Source organism: Fulmarus glacialis, unplaced genomic scaffold (genome assembly GCF_000690835.1).
Source record: "Fulmarus glacialis isolate BGI_N327 unplaced genomic scaffold, ASM69083v1 scaffold2185, whole genome shotgun sequence".
Lineage (NCBI taxonomy): Eukaryota > Metazoa > Chordata > Aves > Procellariiformes > Procellariidae > Fulmarus > Fulmarus glacialis.
The window spans coordinates 120,378-144,120 of record NW_009210971.1 but is presented as its reverse complement, the minus strand read 5'-3'; the positions used below and the strand labels follow the sequence as shown (position 1 = coordinate 144,120).

The following is a 23,743-nucleotide window of genomic DNA, read 5'->3' as shown; positions in this document are numbered from 1 at the left end:
GCTGTGCTGTAAAATGTTCTTAAAGAGAAACAACAATAAGAAAACTTCAAGTATTGCAAGTATTCTTATTCAAGTATTATTTTAAACTTGCTACTGCCATCCACACTTTGGGCCAGCAGACCTTCACACAAGAGTGCAGTTCTGTCACTTTCTTTTCCTGCTGTGGAAGGAAAAATAGCACCTAAAGTTTCCCTGAACTGTGAAAAGCATTAAAAAAAAAAAAAAAAAGATTGCTGAGCGTCTCACTGGAACAAGAATAAAAATAAAGCAAAGGATGTAATGAAAGGCAATACAGTGTGAGGGAAAAGATGAGAAAACCACAAAGAAGTTCATCTGAGGCTAAGACTGATAGGCAGGGCTCGTGACTGCTTCGTCATGCTCTTCTCCCTGTTGAAATCTGGTAGACACCTTCCTCTTACAGTACTATGTGGCCATCAGTCCCACATGCCCACAATCCAGGCTTGTCCATCTTCTCCCATCAAGGTATCAGCGCTCAGCCTTGCTGGAGCACTAAAGGAGGTCTCCAGCATGTTCTTCCTCTTGCTTTGGGAACCGATCTCCTCATCAGTGTAACATACAGTGCTGCTTAGTTTTAAGACACAACCACCAAAGCTATTTTCATGTTTTCAAGACGACTGGTTTTTTTAAGATATGTATGCCTACTCAAATGAAGACAGCATAGTGCCCACCACTAGGTCTGACTGCCCTCTGCTATCCCAGAGCAGGGCTCTCTCAGGCACAAGTCATACTGAGCTGACCTAAAATTGTGCAGACAAAAAGAGGAAAAGGTAAAGCCACATAATAACTGTCCAGGTAACTGCTAGGTACGAGGAATGTGATTTAACTAAGCTGCATCTTAAGTGACATGTCCAAGTCCAAGGTCATCAACCCTTTTATGAAGAACTTCCTTGATTCAGCAAGAGAACAGAAAGGAACTCAGGAACTACACAGATTTATGCTTTACTCCTCTTACCCAACTGACAAATGAGAAAGATTTGTCCTTCCTCCCCATCTAACCAACAAGAAAGTCTTTGGTAGGGGAGGCTGTTCCTTAAATTAACTAAGGATCTCTTTACTCCCTGAAGAAAAATTGGCTCCTTGACTTCCAAAACTGAGAGGTGAAAGGTCATTTTCAGTCTTGTCTTCAAAACTAATGAGCAATGCTGGTGCATTGTTTAGTATACAACTGGATAGCCAACTTCATCATTTCCACAGACAGACGGAAGATACTCTTGTCTACATAGAAACCATTCCAGACAAAATCTAAGTACACATTTTTAATACTATTGCTTACAGCAAAACATTCTCCTTTATAGAAGACTAGTTTTTCTACCAATAATAATTGACCCTAATTTAATGCAGTTTCCAGAGTTTATTTCACCCTAGTCTACTTTAATACCAACCAGGTATTTCCTCATTTAACTTAAAAATGCATAGAAGTAATGTGAAGAAACATCCACCTACCATGAAAAGGGCTTCATAGTTTTCAATCATCTTTTGTACGACAGCTATGATAGCAGTACTCTCTTCAGCTCGAGCTGAGCTCTGAACTGAGAATTCTTTGTCTGTAGATTTCTGCTTGTGCAACAAGTTAGGGCCAAAGATGGTAGCCAGGTTAAGTGATGTCATTTTGTTCCCAGTAATCTAGAAAACAGAATATAAATGAGGTGGGGTCTCCCAGAATCTAATGTATACAGATATGTATATACACACCCCTACACATACACCCCTACACACACACACTCTCTCTCTCTCTCCCCCCCACCCCCGCCCCTGATTTGGCAGATGGTTCATTCAAAACCAAAACCGAGTGCTAGTCAAATAAAAAATGAACAACTTTTTTAGAAATGTTCAAACACCTTGTCGGACATCTCTGCAACAAGCACTGTGGATTTTCTGGATATATTTTCAAATGGATTGGAGGAGTAGAAGGTGTAAGTGCTGCCTGCCCTTAATTCCCTGGAAGCTCAGCAGTGGCATACTTCTTTGGAGCTCAGGGAAACCTCCCTCCTGCTTCACCACCTCAGCGTATCAGTGTCTCTTCGGACGAAAAACTGAAAAGTCTTAGCTTTCTCAAGTAGCACTCATGATGTGAAACAGATACAGTGAGGAAAAACACACTTTTCCATGTTTAAACAGTTTAGATAATTAAGGAGCACGCTCATTATTTTCATTAGTATTCTCTCGTCTTTTTGCTTGTTTCCTAGAATATGCCAAATGTTGGGTGGATTGTTTTGTTTTGTTGTTATTTTACTTTTTTCCTACTTTTATAACTGTGCTCAAAAAAGCAATAGTAACCTGATTTTGGAGGAAGTAGAAGGCTAGGAATACATACTAGACTAGACAGAGATTATCTGAAAAATATGTCATATAGGTTATTAAATAAAAATTTTAATTGTTGTATTTGTGATTATACTACTTTTTTCCCTTTCTGTTCTTTCAATAGAGCAAAAAGCAGGGGTCATGTGCTTCCGCTCTGTCTCTCCACTTGGTTGCTATTCTGGGAATGCAGAAGAAGATGCCAGCAGTTTGACTATATAAGACTGTAAGTAAAATTCAGCTGTTGACCCAGCATTTCTTGCAGGCATTTTTTGAAGAACAAAAAAATATCATGAGAGTTATTTTTCATTTATTTCAGTTACATTTGTACTAATTAATTTTAAAAAAGGACAGGAAGAGGCACCAAAAGGAGGCAGTAAAAATAGCATTTCAAGAAATGAGTGGTACAAAACGAATCTTTTCAAAGTAGTATTTTAATTTTTTTTTTGTAGCTGGTCATTTACTGGATACTCTAGTCAAACTTACAACTGTGCACCAACTGCACCTGGTTTATTTTTTACAGCTCAATTAGAAAGCATAGACATGACAGTAAAAAGAGCTTTTCCTTTTATCAGTGGGACCACTGTGTAATCTTGGAAAGACATCTGCACTAAGTAGGTGCATGGGCAGTCATAACAAACATGTTGGCTCTTTGTTTAGAGACTCATCCCAGCATGACTGTGAGTACAGCACACTCCTTTATTTGCGCACCACCATGCACCTGGCTATTTTTCGGGTGATCTGCGTTTTAAACACTGTCAGAGTACTGAGCCACCAAGGATGTACAGGCACGTGGTGCCTCGAGTGTGCCAGGGGCAGCCTCTGGCTGTGCCTGGACCTGCATGTGCAGGCTGTTCGTACAAACAGTGAGTCTTTTCTTAAGGGTAGCCTTGGGGCATCCCTTAAAAATGTTGTGAATATATCCACTGAAATTAACTGAATGAGTAATTTTAATAAAGTTAGTCATCCATCTTCATCTTCGTAAGAGAAGGGCCTGTGTGCCAAAGCTTGGCTGTTTTCCTTCCAGTGATAGCAAACATTCTGATAAAAAACTTTCTCTTGCCCTGTATGCCTTTATTCACTTAATTATTCATAAATAGCTTAAATAATTGTGAGCAGAATACTGTATTATCTATAAAAGGTATCCAATTGCACATAATATTTCTGATGATTACAATACTGCCAAGATAGCTTACATAAATTTGCCTTGCCAAAATACCTGTAGCAGAGCTGAGGTACTATTAAGGGGAATGAAAATGCCTTTAATACAACTGTTGGGCCACACCAACTCTCTTAAGCAGCATCCTCTAGCGCTGCAATAAGATACTCTTGGGTACATTCCTGAACCAACAGAGAACTCTTTGCAGGACCAGGGGGACCATGACCTTAGCTGGCTTATACATGTTTTTAAGCACAGTAAAATTGTTACAAGCTGCTCTTTTAAAATGTTTTCATCATAGTGGTGTAGTTTTTTATCAACTCCTTGCTGAGGACAAAATTAATAGTATTTAAAGTGGATTTAAAAGTGAAATAGGCCTCGAAGTCACTAACAGCATACTGTTAGGAAGTTAGGACTTGAGGCAGAAATTCGGCAAAACTCAGTCTCAAAGTACCAATTGTTAAAACCAGTCAACTGTAAAAGGTGTCCATATTTGACAGAAGTCAGCAGGGTTTTCCATCTGCAAGACAAAACTCTCTAGGAGTTTCAGAAGAGTCTCAGAAGTAACCTCAGAAGTAGTCTCTGCTGCACATCAGAGGACAGAGAAGTCTTTCCCACAGATAAACTGGTAAAATTTTGTCAAGCAGTGAGAGATTGTATCCATCTCATTCAAAGTTAAGAGTTGCCACCTTTTGCAGAGCAGCCCACTAGTTCAAGCATTGTCCTGGTAGAAAACTGGAAGCCTGGATTTTCAGATCTTCTCCAGTGTGAACGGTGCAGATGCACACATGTGAATGCTCAGAAGCACAGCTCAGCCACACGGCTACGGGTGTTCTTGTCTATGTGGGGTGGACGCACTCCAACCTCTCCACTGAATTTGGTCCAGAATGCAACAGTAAGGAGGCCAGAAGGAAAACAGGCAAAGATGGACCCTGACTCCAACTAGTGATTAGGTCTGTCAGTTAAAAGGACATAGCTGGAGTTCCTGTCCTTTATTTTTCATTCTTCACTACCCAGTGCACACAAGGAAGCTAAGGGAACCAAGAAGTGAACTGCTATGTCCAAAGGTCATATAAGAAAGCAACAACCGAGAATGAAAAGAGAATGAAAAAGCATACTCTTGAATGCCTGACACTTCTCTGTGTGAGGTAATTTTCCATAGAATATAATAGGATAAAACTGGGGGAGAGAAGGATGGATAACATTAGACATTCTTAACAACAAGGTCGATTATACTGTGAATCTCCCAAAGGAAGTGGTAGATGCTTTACTGATTAAGTCATATAAAAATTAAACTTTCACAGCCCTAACAACTGAATGGCAAACGTGCAGGCAAGAATATGAAATCTCTCCCGTCTTTAGCAAGGGTATGCCACCATCGTGTTTGTTTCACAGCTTTAAAGATCTCTTTTCAGATCATGAATTAAGTGAAGTCAAAGGTCACAAGTGACCATGACTTACCTCTTGGCCATCTTTGTCTGTGGTGTCTTCTGCGTGGCCAGCCACTGTGAAGAGGAACTGCAGCAGCCGGTGTAGGGTATCGCAGTTACAGGGAGGTAGAAGATAAATGAGAAGCTGTAAGGTGCTTAGTTGTTCATCTGGCTCTAATACTAAGAGGGGAAAAAACACATTCTAAGAAAATCACTCCAACTAACTTAAAAACAGAAAAAATATACTGTTCTCAGCCCAAAGGAAGGCGTAAGAATAGCTTTGTTTAAGGATCATTTTCCTCATAATGTCAGAAGAAAAAGAGAAAACTCTAAGGAAATATCAAAAGTGTAACAAATACTGTTACGGGATTTTTGCCTTGGTTGGTCAACTTTTTGTTCACAGGTTCATAGGATCTTTTCTCAGCCTATAAGAGAGCAAAATCCATGTTGCACACTCCATCCCTGTCACTGGGCACAAAAATTCTGCTTAATTTTCTACTTACTCCATTCACTTAGGTATAGCTACTGGTACATACAACAGGGCACCGTTGGGAAGCATTCCAGTCAGATTTATGGTTTAGGCATTTTAAATGGGTTTTCTTACAATTTCACATCTTGCAGAGATACTGGGAGACGGGAAAAGCAACTAGAGATATAAAGGACGTTCTGCAACCATCATCACTTTAACCATCTAAAATGCAACGGTAGCCAGTGACAAAGGTGGGCCAGAGGCAGGATCTCAGACATGAGGGCTAGAAAGAATCTGAAGAACACATGCCAGGCAGCAGCATAAGCTTGAAGGGTCCATTTTTACTTTTGCGCAAATTTATGAGAGTCTGCACTCAGGTCTTAGGCAACACATTTGGGAGTAGTTAATACGATGGCTTTGAGAACCATTAACTATGATGAAACTTGAACTTTTGAAGCTACGTTTTTGAAGCTAGACTGGAATTTTGGTCAGTGAATAGCTCTAAAAATTAAAAGCATTAATGGTGCTGAGATACCAGGATTCAAATGGGAGTCTGTCTTTTTGAACCAATGACAGGATGAGGATTTAATAGATAACATGAATCACATCCTATATACAAATGCGAAAATAGATATAATAAGTGAAATCTTCGTTGTTCCTAGTTTTCTGGGCTATACTTACATAGTACGAAAACCAAGGAAAGACCTCAGCAAATTTGTACTATACAAATATTTGGAGCAAATCAAGGCTAGAGTATTAAATGCACAGAAAAAAAGAATACGGTTAGCAGACATTAAAGAATTCAAACAGGTAAGCTTTTGAAAATCAGTAAATCAAGATGCTATAGAGCTCACAGAGAGTGTTGATGAAAGGTGTATAAAGTTCTCTGGTAAGAAGCGGGTCAGGCATGTCACGCAGAAATTCCTTTAACAAAGCAGCAACATCATGAATGCTGTGCTCTTCATCTAATACAACATCTATGCCCCGGTCAAACTCTTCACGTAACTGAAAAAGATCATGACACAAAACCACAGTCACTTATTGTCCCAATTAGTACATCCCAACACAGAAAATCTTTTAAGATGTAGATTTACTAATTTTCACTTTCCAGATTGGACATGACTAGTTTTTGGTACGGTCAAAGACATAATTCATGTCTAATTGCTGCTTATTCCATAATACATAACTTAAGGTCTGTACCCGACTGTAATAAAATACAATTCTTTCCGGCTAATATATAGCACTCTTTTATGAAAAAATGTGCCCAAGTAAATATAATTTTTGCAGAAATGTAAGGTTAATATCAAAGGCAGAAACCAAGGAGAACAAGGAAAACCGCAAAAGAGGCTTTCTTATATCACATTACTGCATTATCCCTAGATTTTAGGACCAGAAAGACCAAAATTGCATTTCATAACATTTACGTTTTTGTACAAAAACATTAATAATAAGACAATGTTAATATCCACCAAACTCACATTTCTCTTGTGAGTTAAGACTGTATTTAAGCATAAGCAGTAAGCAGCCAGGTTCACTAAGGCTCCATGACATTTGTCCACACACATCTTGTTCTGCCTTCCTAATTTAGTTATATTCACTAAGTGATCATCAAGAGGGAGTTAACAAACAGCAAGCTAATACCATTACATGGTATCACTACTTTTTTCCAGCTACAGTCCTCAGACAAATTCTGTATAATTCAGAGGCATCACACTTCCCAAAGGCAGAAGAAATCCCTCTCCCACATCCAATATGCCTTATGAAAAGATAAAAGCCTGTCTTTCTGGAGAGATTTCCCAGCACCAAGAGCAGAACTCTTTCTTCAGGCTGACAGCTCCACCTTTTACTCTCTTTTAATTTTGAAAATAGTCAAGATGTTTTAAAACTATTTCCTAGGAAAATTTCTTATCTTTGCTAATATTATGAGGCATCATGATCTCACACATATCTTCTCAGAGAGTAATTATATCTCAATCTTACTAAACAAGAGGAAATTTGAGGTTATCAGCTTTCTTTACCAGGATTATTACAGACATATCAAAAAGAAGAAAAAAGGTAAGTCACAAGCAAACTCTGGGTCTGCGATAATCTGTGGCAAATCTTGATCACAGGCAATCTATCTTGAGTGTGTATAGTGTGGAGGAATGTAGAAAATCCCGTATTTTCAGTTGAAATTGTGCTTTCGTAACGGGTGTGAAAGGTATTCTATAAAAACTACAGCCTCCTTTCTAATTCATTAAGACTACTTTTAACATTATTAATATCAGTCATTACTAATAATGAATAATTACGCTATGAAGACCAGAATTTGTTCTTTATCTAGCATTATGCTTCCCCCTGCTGATTTGTGGTCAAAGATTTTCCAGTGCCAACTTGGGGATTTCATTCCCAGCTCAATTCTACTCTTCAGGCTGGTGGCAAATGCGGAACATCCCTGTGGAGCACCATAAATTACCTCTATCCAGAAGATTGCTTCTGCACTTACTGCCCAAAAGCAGCTGAGGAAACAGACTAGCACTGCATCAGGAATTCGGCCTTCCCAAATAGCTGTCTAAATCATAAATTGCTGTTACAGTCTTGAATATGACACTTCTGATCTGATATCCTGTGGGGCCTACAGAGATGTCCTAATTAGCACAACATCTAGATAATCATTGGTGAAACATGGCCACATTTCAGGCCCAGGTATCACGGCTATTAAAAACTGTATATTTCTAAGTTTAAACTTTAGGTCTCTCAGACTTCATTCACAGGGAATACTTTCAGACTTTTGGAAAATACACCTGGTGAACTACAGCATTCACCAGAGCTTAGGACATGAGAGCTGAGGACATCCGTGCTGGGAGAGGGGATGGGAGAGCAGAGCTCAGCCATGTCGTTCTTCAACCTCGGGCTCTGGCGGTTGATTCACCTGCAGAGCTGCCGCCAAGTCACCAGGCCTAGCACAGAGGGCTGCCCACCCTAAGCCCGGCAACAATGCTCTGCTCAAGCATCTGTACAGTTTCTGGGCACAAGCTGGTACCTGACATCCTGATGTACCAGACCTACCACCTTGAGTCAACACTAGCTCACTGAATGTGAAGGAGGCAGTTTGTAATAGATGCACTTGTTCTAGATTTTCTCTTCCTGCTCACCAGCCAAAAACCCTACTGCCACATGCATTTACTTACTTATGTACTTACTGCAACAAACTACAGTTGAAATAGGACATTTTCTAACTGGGAGAGGAAGGGAAATAAAACTATGTCTACTTTCTACACAAGAAAAACTAATGAACAGCTGCAAAAGCACACCAAAATCTGAGTACTGTGTTTGGCTTTCCATGGTTCAGAAAATGAGTGGAATTTTAATTGAATCCAGACTTTCCCATGTGTTCATGTTGACAGCATTTATTATTGTAACTGCAAGGGCCAAGCTGATGCTTCCATGTTGTTTAATGAAATATATTAGTTCACCTAATTCAATAAATTAGTCCATGTAATAGAATACGTAAATACCCAAACCTCTTGATTTCCTCCGCTTTTGAAAACACAGTAAAATTAAAACTGGTGAAAGTCATTGATGTTTGAAGCAAGGCTTAGTTTACAAGAAAATGATACAAGCCCTCTGCTTTTTCCCCAGAGGTATGATGCAATTGTACTCACCCCTGAATGATAATATGTTTTGACATTGAATGCAAATGACAGGCAACTTACTTTTCAATACTTTATCTAGTTCAGTGTTGATCTAACAACTGCCTCTGCAGACCATGAATGTTTTTAGCTTTGTGTTACACCAGCCACTCAGCAATACAAACTGCGATAGAATAAGCTACAAATCAGTAGGCTATACTGTCCTACCAGCCAAAATGAAGTCAGTTTAGCTATTCAAGGTAACTTTCCAGAGCGCCAAACATTATACTGTGTAGTTTTTGTAACAAAGAACTATTATTTCTGGGACCAGATGCAGTCAAGCTTTCTTTTGCATTTTTCTGTTTGATCTTTTTGGTCTTATAGTTCCTGGCAGGGGGCTTTTCCTGTAACTTTTCACCCCTTCCCTAAGCATCATGCAACCATTAAGCACTATTCTCTACTCCTCTAATTCAACGTGTATTCCCAACTTCTGGGAATAACAATGCAACATCTAGGGCCGAGGAAACACCCACTTCTGACTTTATCTTTGGAACCTAACTGTACACTATCTTTGCTTTTTCAACATTTGGCTGAGACTAGGACTTGGATGGGTCTGCTCTGACCTTCAAGTTTAACAGGGGTAGAAGAAAGGTGATGTTTAGGAGCAGCGATCTGAGGGTCAAAGAGATTGTTCTGTACTTGCATATTTTCTCATACTGTGAGTTTTCCAAAAAAGATTTACAGTTTGGGTTTACTTTGGGAGCTTCAGCTGTTTCTGAGATGTAATCCCTACAGTGTAACCTTTGGAAAATTTCATCACTGTAGTCTATTTGGATCGCCAATCCTGTGCTACTTCTGCAGAGCAAAATATAGAGAGACTGTTAACCTGCTGAGAACCTGACAAGGATTTCACTAGATGTAAAAGATGACTGGAAATGGCCTATTATGAGCCACCAAAAAACCAGTAAAGTCATTGACCCAGAAAGCCTGAATTTCACCAGGTGACGGATGGGGAGGAAATCACTTAAGAGAAAGGAATCAGGTTTGTTTGTATCATAGCTGATGAGGGAAAAGTGTATCCATATCCACTCACCTGTCTTACTCTCTTTTTTGAGCTTCCAACTCTGAATATTCCTACTGTCTGGAGACCTGCAAGTGTAGCACATCAGACAACTGTTTTATTGTTTAGTTTTCTGCTGAAAATTGCATTGAACCAAAACAATCTGGGCTATGTGGGTTCTTAAAAGAATTAAAAAAACACAATGTATTTCTCTGCAAACTTGTACTTACCACGACGAGATAGAACTCAGTTGTCTTGGTTTAAGAGGTTGTTTTTAAAGACCTCACATTACCTAACCTGCAAAACGGCATCTCTGTGACATTTCCTGTGATGCCATTTTGGTAGTGCCACTGCTACTCCATGAGGGACAGAGGTATGCAGAGAGTGAGGCACTGCTCAGCGTTTGGAGGTGGCACTTCCAGGACTGACATCAAAGGAAACAGGCAATAAAATAACTAAATACTTGGGCACCGAGCTGTGTCTTTGGATACAGGAAGCAGGTGGTGTTCGGGGTTACCTGCTGGCTCTATAGTGCCTGTCAAGACAAAGCTGAGAGCTTCCTTCAGACAGAAGTAGGGCACTCAGGCAGATTATGAGAGGGAAGAACTCCAGCTGGGAGTTGTGTGCAGTTTATAGGATAGGAACAGCTATTATATAGAGGGAAAGCTATAAAGAAGTACTGTTGTACTTCAGGCAAAGTGCAGAAGGTGTGCCACTTGTGTCATTTAGACTTAAAGTGATTTGGAAATGGGTGTTGCCTGCTGTTCTGTAAGAAATCAGTTCAAAACTTCTTCTAGCCCTGTAGATACTATCAGAGTATCAAACAAACGATAATGTGGTTGTTGAATGGACATACTTTGCTGAGTAACAGAAACTGAAAAATTTCAGAGTAAATGTTACCTTAGAGGTGACATGGTCTTTAGCAATGAGAATGTGAGTGGAAATCTTAAAGACTTAAGCAGCTGTGTACATAATATCATTTTACACAGTTAAGACATTTTTTGCAAGAGATGAAATTACCTATAAGCTTTGAAAAGTTTACGGTCTAACAAAGGCTACTCTGCAACATTCATTTTCTCTACTGACATAAAGGAGATGTAAAATAACCTTGCAAAACAAATGCCTTTTGACAGCCATGAGGCTACCCTTGCTTGCTAGAGATGTGTAGCTTTGCAGTGGTGTTTGGACTTGCAGATTTTCATCAGAGAAATTCAGATAGGATTCTGCCTTTTAGTTTTTAGTCTCAACATGACACCTCTCTTCAAATATTCTTCTATCTTTGGTTAACAGAAAATTACATTGATGGAATAGCAATTAGTAAACCCAGGAACTTTGGCAGGGAATCATCTGAGATGGAGATACTCATATTGGGCAAAAACTGGAGGCTGGTTACCAGTTCCTGCACAAACATACAGTATTTGTTTTACACTGCAGGTCTGCAGGAGGTCAAGCCTTTACAACTCTGGGACGTGATCCCAGGGAAAATAGGGAAGGTGAACAAGGCCAGGGGCTTTTTTGGCTAAAAACATAGGCATTTTTGTCATATAATGTTCAAAATGATAATTTAAAGCATTCGTGAGAAACCCCTAGGTGATTTGCTGCTGAAAAATTGGCCTGAAGGACTTATGCATACAGGCAAATATTTTCAGAATCAGAAACTTGGTCCATCATATAGCCTGGAATGATGTTGCTACAGGATTGTTGCTAGAACAGAAAGTCCTCTGTTATCCCTAAAGCCAACGAGCAAACAGTAGTGTCCATCTTCTGCAATCTTTAAATTTCTCAAATTCAACGAATCCTGATGACTGTTTTGTGGATGGCGGATTTAACTGAAAATTGAAGAACATCAATATTTGCCCCACATTATCTCAGATTATTGTATCGTGGGGTACTACCGTGCACTCCTAGAAAATGCACGAAAAAACATCATAAATTTTCTTTAAAAGGAAACTTTAATGTAAAGCAAATATTTTAGTAAAGAATGTTGCATAGAAAAGAATCTGTTATGACAGTGGGTTAAGTGGATTAAAAAAATTTATCACAGATGTTCAAGTGACATAAAATCACAGTATCCAAAGGATACTCAGCTGGATGGCTTTTTTGGCTGAGTCAGACACTTTTATGTTCTCCAAACTCAGCTACCCTTGTGTGAAGGGACGGAAGTCATTCATCTCAAACTTAATCATCCCCACACTTATTTGTCAGCCATGGTATCTAATCTCTGTAGAAGGCTAACAATGACTCTTTTTCGCAGTTTTCCTGTATATATTTTTAAGCAACATGGCTTTCAGTTATGTATTGTAAAAGCTTAGCATTGTTTAAATTGCAGTCCCTCATCTGCAAAAGCCTTTCATTCAGAGTCAGTAAATGATTTCTTTCTGGTCAAATTAGGCATCAAATGCATCATTTGGTGTTGCAGTCACCATTACTTAATGGTTTGTTTACTATCTGGCCATGTGGTAACTCCGTCTTGTTGTGGCCAAGTTATTTCAATTCTCATTAAAAATCTTTACAAGACTAAGATACACTGGGAGAGATGTTGAACAGATACCTCGATTAACTATTGTTTCTGCATTACATAAAGCTGGTGGGAGGTTTGTGTCTGGACGATCATGAAGTCATGAGAAGGATATTGGCAGGAGTTTATAATTCCCTTCGGAGAGAGCAGGCCTGAGCCTGAGGCTGGTCAGGAGGACTGAAGCCAGGGACAAACTGAGTAGCCAGCCTGCAAGCCTTGTAGTGAACAGGAAAAAGCTTCTTGGAGCTTAATATAATTTAGCATGGCATTTTTTTGTTTCTCTGAGCCTCTATCTTCAAATGCTGTTTCTTGTTAAGTCTTGCACTGTATTATAAACAGTTAATTTAGCTCTTACACCTTAAGATCTACTGGTTGTGAAGAATGACTCCAGGCTGACTGGCACATTTCAGACTTTCATTCTCAAGGTATGGGTAAACCCCTGGGGTGTGAAGAGCCGTTCCTGCAGAGCTGAGCACTCCAGTACAAGATGAATGACCTCCACGAAATATCTCTTCCCCTGTGCTGCATGAGCCAGTTTGCAAGCTCGTAGCATAGATCCTTAGTTTGGAAGATATCATCTAAGTAATTATTTGTGAGACAGTATCTTTAGCAAGAGGCAAAATAGGAGGGAAAGTGTCTGACTTTCAAAGATGTCCTTGCAATTGGAAGTGTATGCTTGCTTCTCAAAATACGCATTTATTTACATTATAGTAAAAATATATCTGCCACTCCTGGGAAAACGAAATATTCTTACCATGCTTTTCCAAGTGCTGGCAGCAACTATCTACAAGCCGGGGAACCTGTCTGTAAATAGGGTTCAGGCTTAGTTTTTTATCTCTTGCCTTTTCTTTCTTGCTCTGGGCTTCTGCTGGCAAAGAGAGCTGGAGAGCCTCTAACAATCGTGACTGATTGTCATCAAGATCTGTAATAGAGTCCACAGACATCGCACCCTGTAAAATATACACACATGAACAATCAGTACGGCTGGAGAAATCTAAATGCCACAGGATCTTATCTAACAAAGACTTTTGCCTACCTGCATTTTAAAAAAACTAATATAAAAATACAATTTGCTACACGGTTTTCGTAAATTAATGAAGTTATAATACCAGTGTAATGGATGAGGAAAATCACAATGATGCCAATGCTATTATTACCATACTACAAGGAATACAAATTAGGTATTGAAAAAACTAAATGCTTTCCACTCACTCGGTACACTTTTTTATTGTTGTAAGCCTGAACATATTGCAGGGCAAGGATGAATCATGGTGTGTGTGTGCACCTCAGCAGTACAATATTTATGTGCATGGAGATATATACATATTTTTAAACCTGATTCCCTACTTCTCCTGCAGCTTGGGCCACTGTATCAGTGAAAATGATGCAAATAGGTTTACAACCATACACCACATACAGTTAACTAATTACAAATACACACAACTGCATAGATTGAAATAATCCCATGTTACCACAGAACAAAGACACACCAGAGTAGAGGGGTAATATTTTTTAGGTAATTCTACTTCATGTATCTTAATATTTTAAAATCATTAAAATTCCAATGAAAGCTTTGAAAACTATGTTTTGCTTACAGCAAGGCACATAAATTCAAGCAGTCTGCAAAAGATAAAGCAGCACAAGCAGCAGGAGGTTTATGGCATGTTTCAATGTTCACACTTGAAAAATAAGGGTTTTTTTTTTCAAACCATAAGATCACTGTCACTTCAAAATGATCATTTCCCTCAATTGTTATTAAACTTACCAGGCAAAAACATTTTAGAGGACATCTAGGCTTATAAATAATAATAAAACAGAAAGAAAAATTGCCGGTTTAATTCTCATTAAAAGTATCTATTGTAAATTATTTTCTTGCTTTCTGAAACAAAGGATACATTTTACCATAACATAAAATGTACTGTACAGGGATCCAGCATGTCATCCTAAGAAATAATGAAGAAAATGTAAATTCCCATTCAAAACTTTGCTGACAACTCTAATTTCTTAAAAGCACACTGTTCTGCTGACAGGTATTTCACAGACTGCTGGTGAGATCTCTATGTCTATTAAATGAGACCTGTACAACTGATAGGGAATTTCAAGCTCTGGAAGTATGTTCTTCCATCAGCCTAGACAACTGAACTTTACAAAGATTTCCAATTCATAGACAACTCATACAAAGTCCACTGAGATTTCAAATGAATTTTAAAATTTTTAGTTCATAATATCTTTTAAAAAAAAGCATCTAACTTATCAGGTATAGTTCTGTTTCTTATAACTCATGGAAGACTTATAAATAAAACACAGTGAAGTTTTTAGATTTTTTTGGACCCACATCTCTAAACAATTACTAGACCCCTTAGAATGCAACTTTGACCCTGATTTCTGATGTCTCAGAAATACATTTGCTTGATTCCCTTTACCATTTCCCGCCAAAAGGAAACAAAAAACCCCCCCCAAAACCAAACAAGAATCTCTGGCTATGATCCGTGTGTGTAAAATTCCAACTGAACAATTTTTCTATTTTGTTTTTAAGAGTCTGGGCTTTCAGACATCAAAATTAGTCGACTGACACTGAAAATCCTCATACCATCCTCATCGCTGCAGCTCCCAGGCAGTTCCTGTACGACAGGTGCCCTCCTTTATACCCTGCCTTTACTGGTCCTTCCCTATCTGCAAAGCATCTTCACCTCATGAATCATTATTATCACAGAGTCACTTAAGTCGGATTCAGGTCCCTAAAATAGATGTAAATACAGTCAGTTCGCCATTATCCTTGGGCATTTTATCAAAGTTGTGGATTAACTGGGGCACTGAGCTGGCTTTAGGAAGAGTGACCTTGAGTTCAGTGGCTGAAGTAGAGCACTGCTTGGCAATACCAAGTCCAGGCCAGCTCTGATTTTAAATTTCGAAGTGCACAGGAAAACACTACCAACATACTCCACGGATCCAGCTCAAACTCAGCCAGACCTATTAGTTTGGGCTCAGCCAGATCTATATGACTGCTGAGGAACGATGCAGGAGTTCATGCACGTTGCTGCCCATATTCCAGGACTATTAAGACAGACACAGTGCTACTTGGACTGCAATGCCCAGCAACCAAAGAAAAATCAAGTTCCACCTACTAGGCACTACCTTTGCACATAATGGATATCAGTCCCTGCTCCACCATGACAAGCTCAAAATCTAAATAAACTGGGCAAGTCTTAAGCTAAGCACACAGAAACATGAAGGAACGTGGAGATTAAAGAGGTGATGGAAAGAGCAAAAAGAAAACGAAAGCCAGAGGGACAGGTGTGGAATCAAGGTGTGTAGATGAAGCCTTTCTTTACTTTTTAAGGGTTATAGAAGGCTTTTCTCTTTTGAAAAGATGAGCAATATTACAGAGTATGAATGGGATCAAGTACTATCCATGGCAGATCCATTTTTACTCCATACATTATGCTATTTGAGTAGTAAAGCAGTATGACTGAGCTCCTGATACTTAAATAAATTTGGGCTGTATAATATATATAAAAATAATATATTAACAGAGAGTCAGAATATTCTCTACAATAAGCACACAGAAAGTGCCTTGCTGGCTAACCAGGGTCTCAACTTCCAACTGCTGGGCAAAAATCCTACACAGAAAATGCAGCAACAGTGATTTCTAGCTCTTGGAGGAGGGATAACCACAGCACTCATACCATGAGCTCTGCAGCCAGCATTACCTTATATCCCTTACTGAAAGCCTCAGCTGAGTGTTTGAAGACTCACTAGAATACACAAAAGTGAATGACACAGTTGCAAAGAGGTGAATGGTACAGTGATAAATAATCCCTCCAATTTAAATTTAAGAGGACTGCACTCCAGGCAGTCCTGTGCTGTCTGTGCAGCATTTGTGTGAGAAACTGACTGCATCAGTTGCATGTACTAATGAATCATTTAAAAAAAAAAAAATTTTTAAGCATTTGCTTTGATACAGTTGAAAATAAACAGTGCAACACTGTTCAAGAGATAAAAGATAAGTGCAGGCTTCCTTACCATCCCCTAAAAAACCTCAGAGGAGCAGAGTAAGTACACTGATAAGCAGAAGTATAAAGGCCAAAGACAGACAAGATATGGGACTTGAGTTGATATTAATGTTAAATAACTGACAATTCATGAAGTACGTTACTGAATAACTGAGGTTCATTCCCGAGAGAAAATGCCAGCTACCTCCACGTCACACTGCCCACCTTAGTCTACTCTTACTTCTCTGTAGGTGAACCATGTGCTACTGCATCCTCATGACTATGGACTAAAGGCTCAAATTCAACTCCCTGAAAGCTGCAATGCTGGTATTAACAAAAAACCAAACCGAACAAGCAAAATCTCCACAGGTTTCTAGGAAGTTGGTCCTGATGGAGCTCTATCCTTTGGATGTAACAAAGGATCCAGGTTCCTTCTGCTTGCTGCCTGGTCCAAGATCTTACCACACTTTGTAAGAAGAACAGCAGATGTCCCATATCTGGACACATGAATTACCTTTCCCTCATATGAAAACAGGTTCTGAAGTCAATGGGTGTATATGATGAATTTCTATTTTTTGTCACCACCTATGCCAAATTCTGAAGGAAGTTGGTGGGTTTCCCTTTACACTTATATGCAAGTGTACTTTGCACTTTTGTGTGAACACAACTGCCTGTTCGTATGGTCTGGACAGGCCAACAGATGTGCATTATGCGTATGTAAGAATGCAAACATCTTCAAATATCATGCCCTCAGCTATTTGCAGACAGAATGTAGACACTTCAAGTATAAGCTTCAGCTGACAGCTAGAGGGAAAGAAGGCAGGTCATGGGACTCTTCAATTTTCTCTTAATTTGCAGTTTACTCCAGTTCTACCCCTCTTAACACTGTGGCTTGAAGAGTCCTACATAGTATTTCCCTGAAGCAGGTTTCATCCTAGGGATAAGAAGGTGAGGATCCTAAGAAAATATTTTATTTTCCACGGTCTGTTCTTGTACCTCAAATTCCTTCTCAGATTACTTAACAGGGGTTTTTATTGAAAGTATTTTATTATGCACTTTTTCTCCCTCCATTGCAAATGAAATTAAAAAGCAGTAATTTTAGAACCTCTATCCCATGGTAACAAAAAAAAATTCTAATACTGTTACTAGCAGCAGTACTGGCAAACTGGAAAGCTCAGAGCATAAAATTTACTTACAAGGAACAGAACCCTGCAAATAAGTGGTCTACGAGGTACCTGTCTTACAGGCAGGATCAACATTCAACCCAAACATTGTGTTGTGCTCTCAAAGGCATTTTCATAACCTGTATGCAGAAATTTCCTTTGAAGAGCCTGGTACAGATCTACTTTGACAACTTCTTTCTTACCACTGAGGACATGATCAGAATTAGGCCATAGGGATTTTTATTAATATTGGGAAAGGGATTAATAGTTAGATATACTTCCAAGTTTGTGGAGTTAAATTAACATAAGCATACATATATACCAATCACATAGGTTTAGTCTTCCCCAGCTGGAAAAATTAGGTTGAAGACGGATGGAATTTGTTAAACCTAAGACCTAAACAGAAGGAGATAGATAAAAGAAGTGAACAGGAAGTCTTCTAAATAATCTCTCTGTCACTCTGGGATCTGTAAGACTTGCATAGTCCATATGACCTTTTCCCACCAGCATCAGAGAAAGAAGATTTCCACTACAGTTAGAATTTTCTGGTATTGACCAAGCCAACTTCCACCTTAAAAAAAAATCACTGTTCTAACATGACAGAAGAAAAATTCCACAATCCACAGACACAACAGATTTTTTTCTGCTCCGGCTAGACCCGCTGGAGCTACTGGCATGCACCACGTTGTCATGGGTCTACTTACACGCCTCCTTGCTCGTGGCGCTGGCTCGGGTGTGTTAGGAGAAGTGGATTCATTCGGTGTTTCTGAGGTTGAGCTAAGAGATGAGTTACTGCTTGAAAGTTCTTTGTTCTGCCTTTTAGTTCCAAACGGCAAGAGGAAGGCCACAAAATCTGAAACATCTTTTTGCTCTTCTTTCTGAGAGTCTTGCTTGAGCTTGTAGGCCCGGTCATTAGCAATCACTTGGGACAAGGGCATTCCAAAAGCCTGGGGAACAAATTCTGCAACAACAACAAAAAAATTAGTATTTTCTGAACATCTGATATTTATTTAGTACAAAAAGAATTAAGTATTAAGCTGTTAAAAAGAAAAACAATCTGAAGTCCCTTTAAATACATAATAATTCCAATGAGGTACTGGAAGCATAATAATAATAATAAACAATTGAAACAATAAAATAATAGTGGAGACATGCCAGGCAATTGTAGCTCATGGTATCTGAATCCTGTTTCCAGTTGGATCGTGCAAGATATACCACACGGAATCTTGGAAAATCAGCTGGGGACAGATCTAATTAAGATCTTAATGTCCACTGAAAGCAACTGAAGTCAGGCACCTTTGGCTACATCTAGATGGTGCAGAGGGCCATCAGAAGCTCCAGTAACCTAATCCTGAGACTGGGGAGCCTAGCTGGACCGTGCCACTGCTCTCTCATGTTTCAGACCCTTTCACCGGGTTTCTTTCTCACAAATGCTACAGGGCACCAGAGTCAAGGGGTACAGGCACAGGCATGGGTCTCATTACAGTTCAGGAGGGTAGCACCTACCTGCAGGAGCGTGTAAGTGCATCCACTATTCAGACTAAGCCTTCAAGGATATGGTTTTAATTATATACAAGAACTACACTGCTTTAACGTACTGGTAAGATTAAACCAGTTTAAGAGTGGTATTTCAGTATAAAGGTCCTTTGCAACAGTACAAAAACATATATGGGCATATAGAAATACAGGAGAATACAGGTTTCTCTCAATTAACAAAAAGAACATAATCCCATCCCACATCAGTATAACTGTAATGTACAAAACCAGCATATACTTCAGGTCTCAAAGTAAAATAGAATCATAGAATAGTTTGGATTGGAAGGGACCTTTAAAGGTCATCTAGTCCAACCACCTTGCAATGGGGGCAATGCTCAAACGTTTCACAAAACAGAAAAATGCTCTACAGTGATTCAGCCAACAACAACTAACATTGACATTCTCGCCATTAAGTTTCAAATCTAGACCTATCTGAGATTAGTAGAACCAAAACCACTGGGCCAGACTGCCAGCTGGAACTGTTTTATGCTCAAATGGAATGAAAAAATAGCTATTGACTCTGTTCATCCTGGTGAAAATGGGTGCAACTTCCACTAGGTTCCAGCTTCAGACCTGCCTGTATCAGGAATAAATAAAGCACCAGAGATTAAAAGCAACATTTTTTTTAAAGTATGAAAAAAGGAACAACAACAACAAAAAAGCAAACAAAAAAATCCTTATATACTCATCCTCTCTTTTGCCACAATTGTCTAAATGATTAAAGGCCAAAGCTCCTCCTGGGACTTAAAGTCTGACTATATCTTTGATGACACTTTAAAATTTTATCTAGGCTTGCATTATCATTAAGATTAAAGTAAGGCATTGAAAAGAAGAGTATATTTTATGAATCTTGAATGAGGACACTATTAGCCTATCGTACTAAAGAGACAAGGGCCTGTTGTTCTGATATGGTGAGAAACATTACTGCTCTTCAGAAGTATGAAATGTTAAGACATGAACTAACTTTGGTGTCCAGACGAAACTAAAACAGGAAGCAGAGCCTCACATATCAAGCAAGTCTGGAGGTGACCTGTGAGTAGAATGACATCTAAAACCATCTGCATTTAATTTAGGACAAGAAAGAACATCACATGGGTATCAAGCAATGCGGGGATTGCCAGTTCCAGCAGTCCAGAGTTAGACCCGTCCCTCCTGTACCCAGCAGAGTGTGCCTATAAAATGATGAGAGTATTAGTATTAAAGACTTTTACTGTTCTGAATTATCTTCCTAATGAACATTTAAGACCACAAACTTGAAACACACATATGCAACATGTCTCCCCTTCTGGCTGTCTAACCAGGTACTTTGTTATACCTCTATCATCCCTATTTATCTGTCCTTATACAACATTTCCTGAGAAAAGCCACTGAGCCAAATGAAATCCTGAGCATGAAATATTTCTCGGGTTTTGGCCCACAGACACTCGTGCTTCAAATTGGGATGGGACAGCAGTATGTAGCCCAGTGATGCCCAACAGCACACTGATGCCATTGATCAGCACTAGGATCAACTGGGACAAGATCAGCAGGAGATGAGATCTCAGCACTGCTTCATTAAAGGAATTTCATTAAAATAAACCTCCCCCTGACTTTGTTATGTAACGGCTAGTATTTTGAGGCAGGTGTTGCTTCTCCTTGAAAACCTCAGGTGTGGGATGCTAGGTTTTTAATTGCTCTTGCTCAACATGCCTGTGTAGCAGTGAAAGGACACTGAACCTCTGCTGCTTTGCTGTAGGCCTCCTTTTCAGAGGACATGAATCACTTGCCCGATTTCTCAATGTCTGGCAGAGGTGGGGAACTGGATGAAAACCAACTGGCTGATTTTCAGACTAAATACAGATGGAAGTGATGCTGGCTGGCAGTAGTAATTACGTTAAAGAATTGGCAAAACCAGTAACTTTTTGCTCGTTTGTTGAAATTAAGAGAATTGCTTGCACCCTCTGCAGATTGGCTACAGCCTGAAGTTCCCACCAAAACTAGTGTGTGTGTGTGCCGTGGGGGGTGGTGGTGGGGAGCATGTTTTGCCCACCATTCTTCAGAAGTACTGAATTCCAACAATTTTGTTGTTGGACAGGTAATGTCATGTCCATTAGAGTGAATGCTAGCCCTTTTGACATTTCAGATTCATTAAAAAAATAAGACTTGTAGTCATGCAAAGTTTTAGCAACCAATTGATGGGGGAGAAAGGGCACTGACTCAGATGTAAGATGTGTAGGTTTGAGGCTCTGGTCTCACAATCAAGCTAAAAGCTCCGACTGCCTCTTTCCTGCTGTAGGCTGGGGATCCCTACTGTTGGAGATGTTTAATTTGTATGAAGAAATGCTCCTTAGAGCACGGGCTCAAAACTTTGCTCTGTTGTACACACACTGAGTGCCAAAGCTACTAAGTTAGTTACTCTCTGTAAAACCAACAAAAATTTGACCACTTATTCACTCATCAGAGTGGGCAGCTTAAAAAGAAATTTTGCAGAAAGCACCATGTAAAAATGCGAAACAACCTGGCAGACTGGGCAATCAGTGTGGAAATGCAGACTCATATCCTTAGCCCGAACAGCAGCATACAAGGACTTGACTTTTGATCCATTCTATTCTTTAGTGTTTACTGGCACAGGAGACAACTTGCTATTTTGGAGAAGTGCACAATTTCTTTTACCAGAAAGTCCATCTTGCAGCTGAGGAAAAGTTTCTTAATAAAATTTTGATCGAAACTGGTATGTTCCCAAGAAATCTTTCTGTGATGGCAAAATCAGCATTTTCTAATAAAAAGCAGCATGTCACAGAAAAACTCCCAGACAGATCAAACAAGAGCTTCAGTGACCAGAAATCCTCCTCTTTGCTAATCAAATGATGATATGCAGGATGGTGACACATATGGTTACCTTACTTGGCCTCACGCCACCCCGTCCAAGTATAGTTTCGAAGACTTCTCTGAAGTTTCAGCTGGTGAAATTGTGGTTTCCATCCCACAAACCATAGCAAGTCTATTAAGAGCCAGTGAGGTCTACATTGTGGTTTCCATCCCACAAACCATAGCAGTCTATGAAGAGCCAGTGAGGTCTATACTCTAGACCCTAATGAAGCTTTCAATGTCAATAAAGTGGACAGCATACAATACAGCAACTTTGGATAGTCTCTTTAGCACTTTGGGTTTTTTTTCTTAAGTATAGCTTAAGTGCTGGTTTTGAGCTGCTAAAACCTTGTGACCAAGATCTAATAAGGTGCTTGTACTACCTCTATTTAAATGATAGGGACAGAGTGGGAGACAGCTCAGAGAATAATATGCTTTAAAAGGGATATTTAAATGAACTTAAAGGGGTCTTTAAATCAACCTCCCCAGCTAGCCAGACTGGGTAACTCCATTTTGCTAACTGAAATGAATTACTTTGGATCCATAGAGGGAGTGATGGAATGAAGAAAATAAGGAAAATGGAAACCTCAATCCATAAGGGGAACGGCAAAACTCCCTCCATCTGAAGGTTCGTCAAAACCCTGCACTGACTCCAGAAGACTCGAGATAAGACAAATGTTCTCGCAGCATCAGCTCTGTGGCTGAAACTCCCCTCTCCAGCTAGTCGAAGCTCGCTGACCTTCAAGGAGTGATATAAAGTCTCTGCAATTACTTAGGCTTTTTCTGTGGGTAGGTCTTTGTTTCTTAAAAAAAATTGAGAGGTTCTTCAGTCCTTTAGTTGACTTTAGTACAAAATATGACAGTGTTGCTTAAAAAAACCTTTCATATGCCTAGAGAGCATGAGAAACATTTTTGAAGTTTTTAAAAAAGCAGAGTGGGGTGCTGGAAAGGCTTGAGAAAAACGCTTTTCTGATAAACTATAATAAAAAAGAAACTTAATCTATTCAGCTCTCTCCTTAGGCTGTGCCAAGGCATTCTAACATCATGATAGGTTGAATTACTGAAGAACAAATGCAAACATTAAGAAATACCTCTACATTTTCTAAGCATGGCTGGGAAGTGAACATGGAAGAGTTTTCAAGAATTTTGAACTAAAGAAAAATCAAAACATCTACTGCTGGATCTGCATATGCCACAGAGTTACCAGGAAGGCCTTTTCTCAGAAATCCCAGCATATACAGCAGCTCTGCTAAGGCCCCATGGATGAACCTGTCAACTATTTAGATTCCACATAGAAACACCAGCAAAAGGGATGATTCTCCATTGCTCAACAAATCACGTAACAAGCGATTATTATTTCTGAGCAGGTCTCTCAGTTCACCTGTAGGGTTTACTGGAACCAAGGCAAAATGGAGCTGGTTTACTGATAAAATCTTCACAGCAGCTCTGCTAAGGCCCCATGGATGAACCTGTCAACTATTTAGATTCCACATAGAAACACCAGCAAAAGGGATGATTCTCCATTGCTCAACAAATCACGTAACAAGCGATTATTATTTCTGAGCAGGTCTCTCAGTTCACCTGTAGGGTTTACTGGAACCAAGGCAAAATGGAGCTGGTTTACTGATAAAATCTTCTA

The 23,743-nt window shown here is 39.4% G+C and overlaps 1 protein-coding gene across 1 annotated transcript in view; it reads right to left on the bottom strand.

The window, feature by feature from the left end:
• The window catches only part of ARHGAP6 (Rho GTPase activating protein 6), a 121,666-nt gene that overhangs the window by 13,422 nt on the left and 84,501 nt on the right, over positions 1 to 23,743 (bottom strand). Inside the window, exons 4-9 of the mRNA XM_009577328.1 lie at positions 18,426 to 18,682; positions 13,321 to 13,516; positions 10,082 to 10,137; positions 6,232 to 6,382; positions 4,940 to 5,088; positions 1,465 to 1,644 (exon numbers count right to left, since the gene is read on the bottom strand). Coding sequence (XP_009575623.1) covers positions 1,465 to 1,644; positions 4,940 to 5,088; positions 6,232 to 6,382; positions 10,082 to 10,137; positions 13,321 to 13,516; positions 18,426 to 18,682 — 989 coding nt within the window. The remainder of the gene's footprint in view (positions 1 to 1,464; positions 1,645 to 4,939; positions 5,089 to 6,231; positions 6,383 to 10,081; positions 10,138 to 13,320; positions 13,517 to 18,425; positions 18,683 to 23,743) is intronic.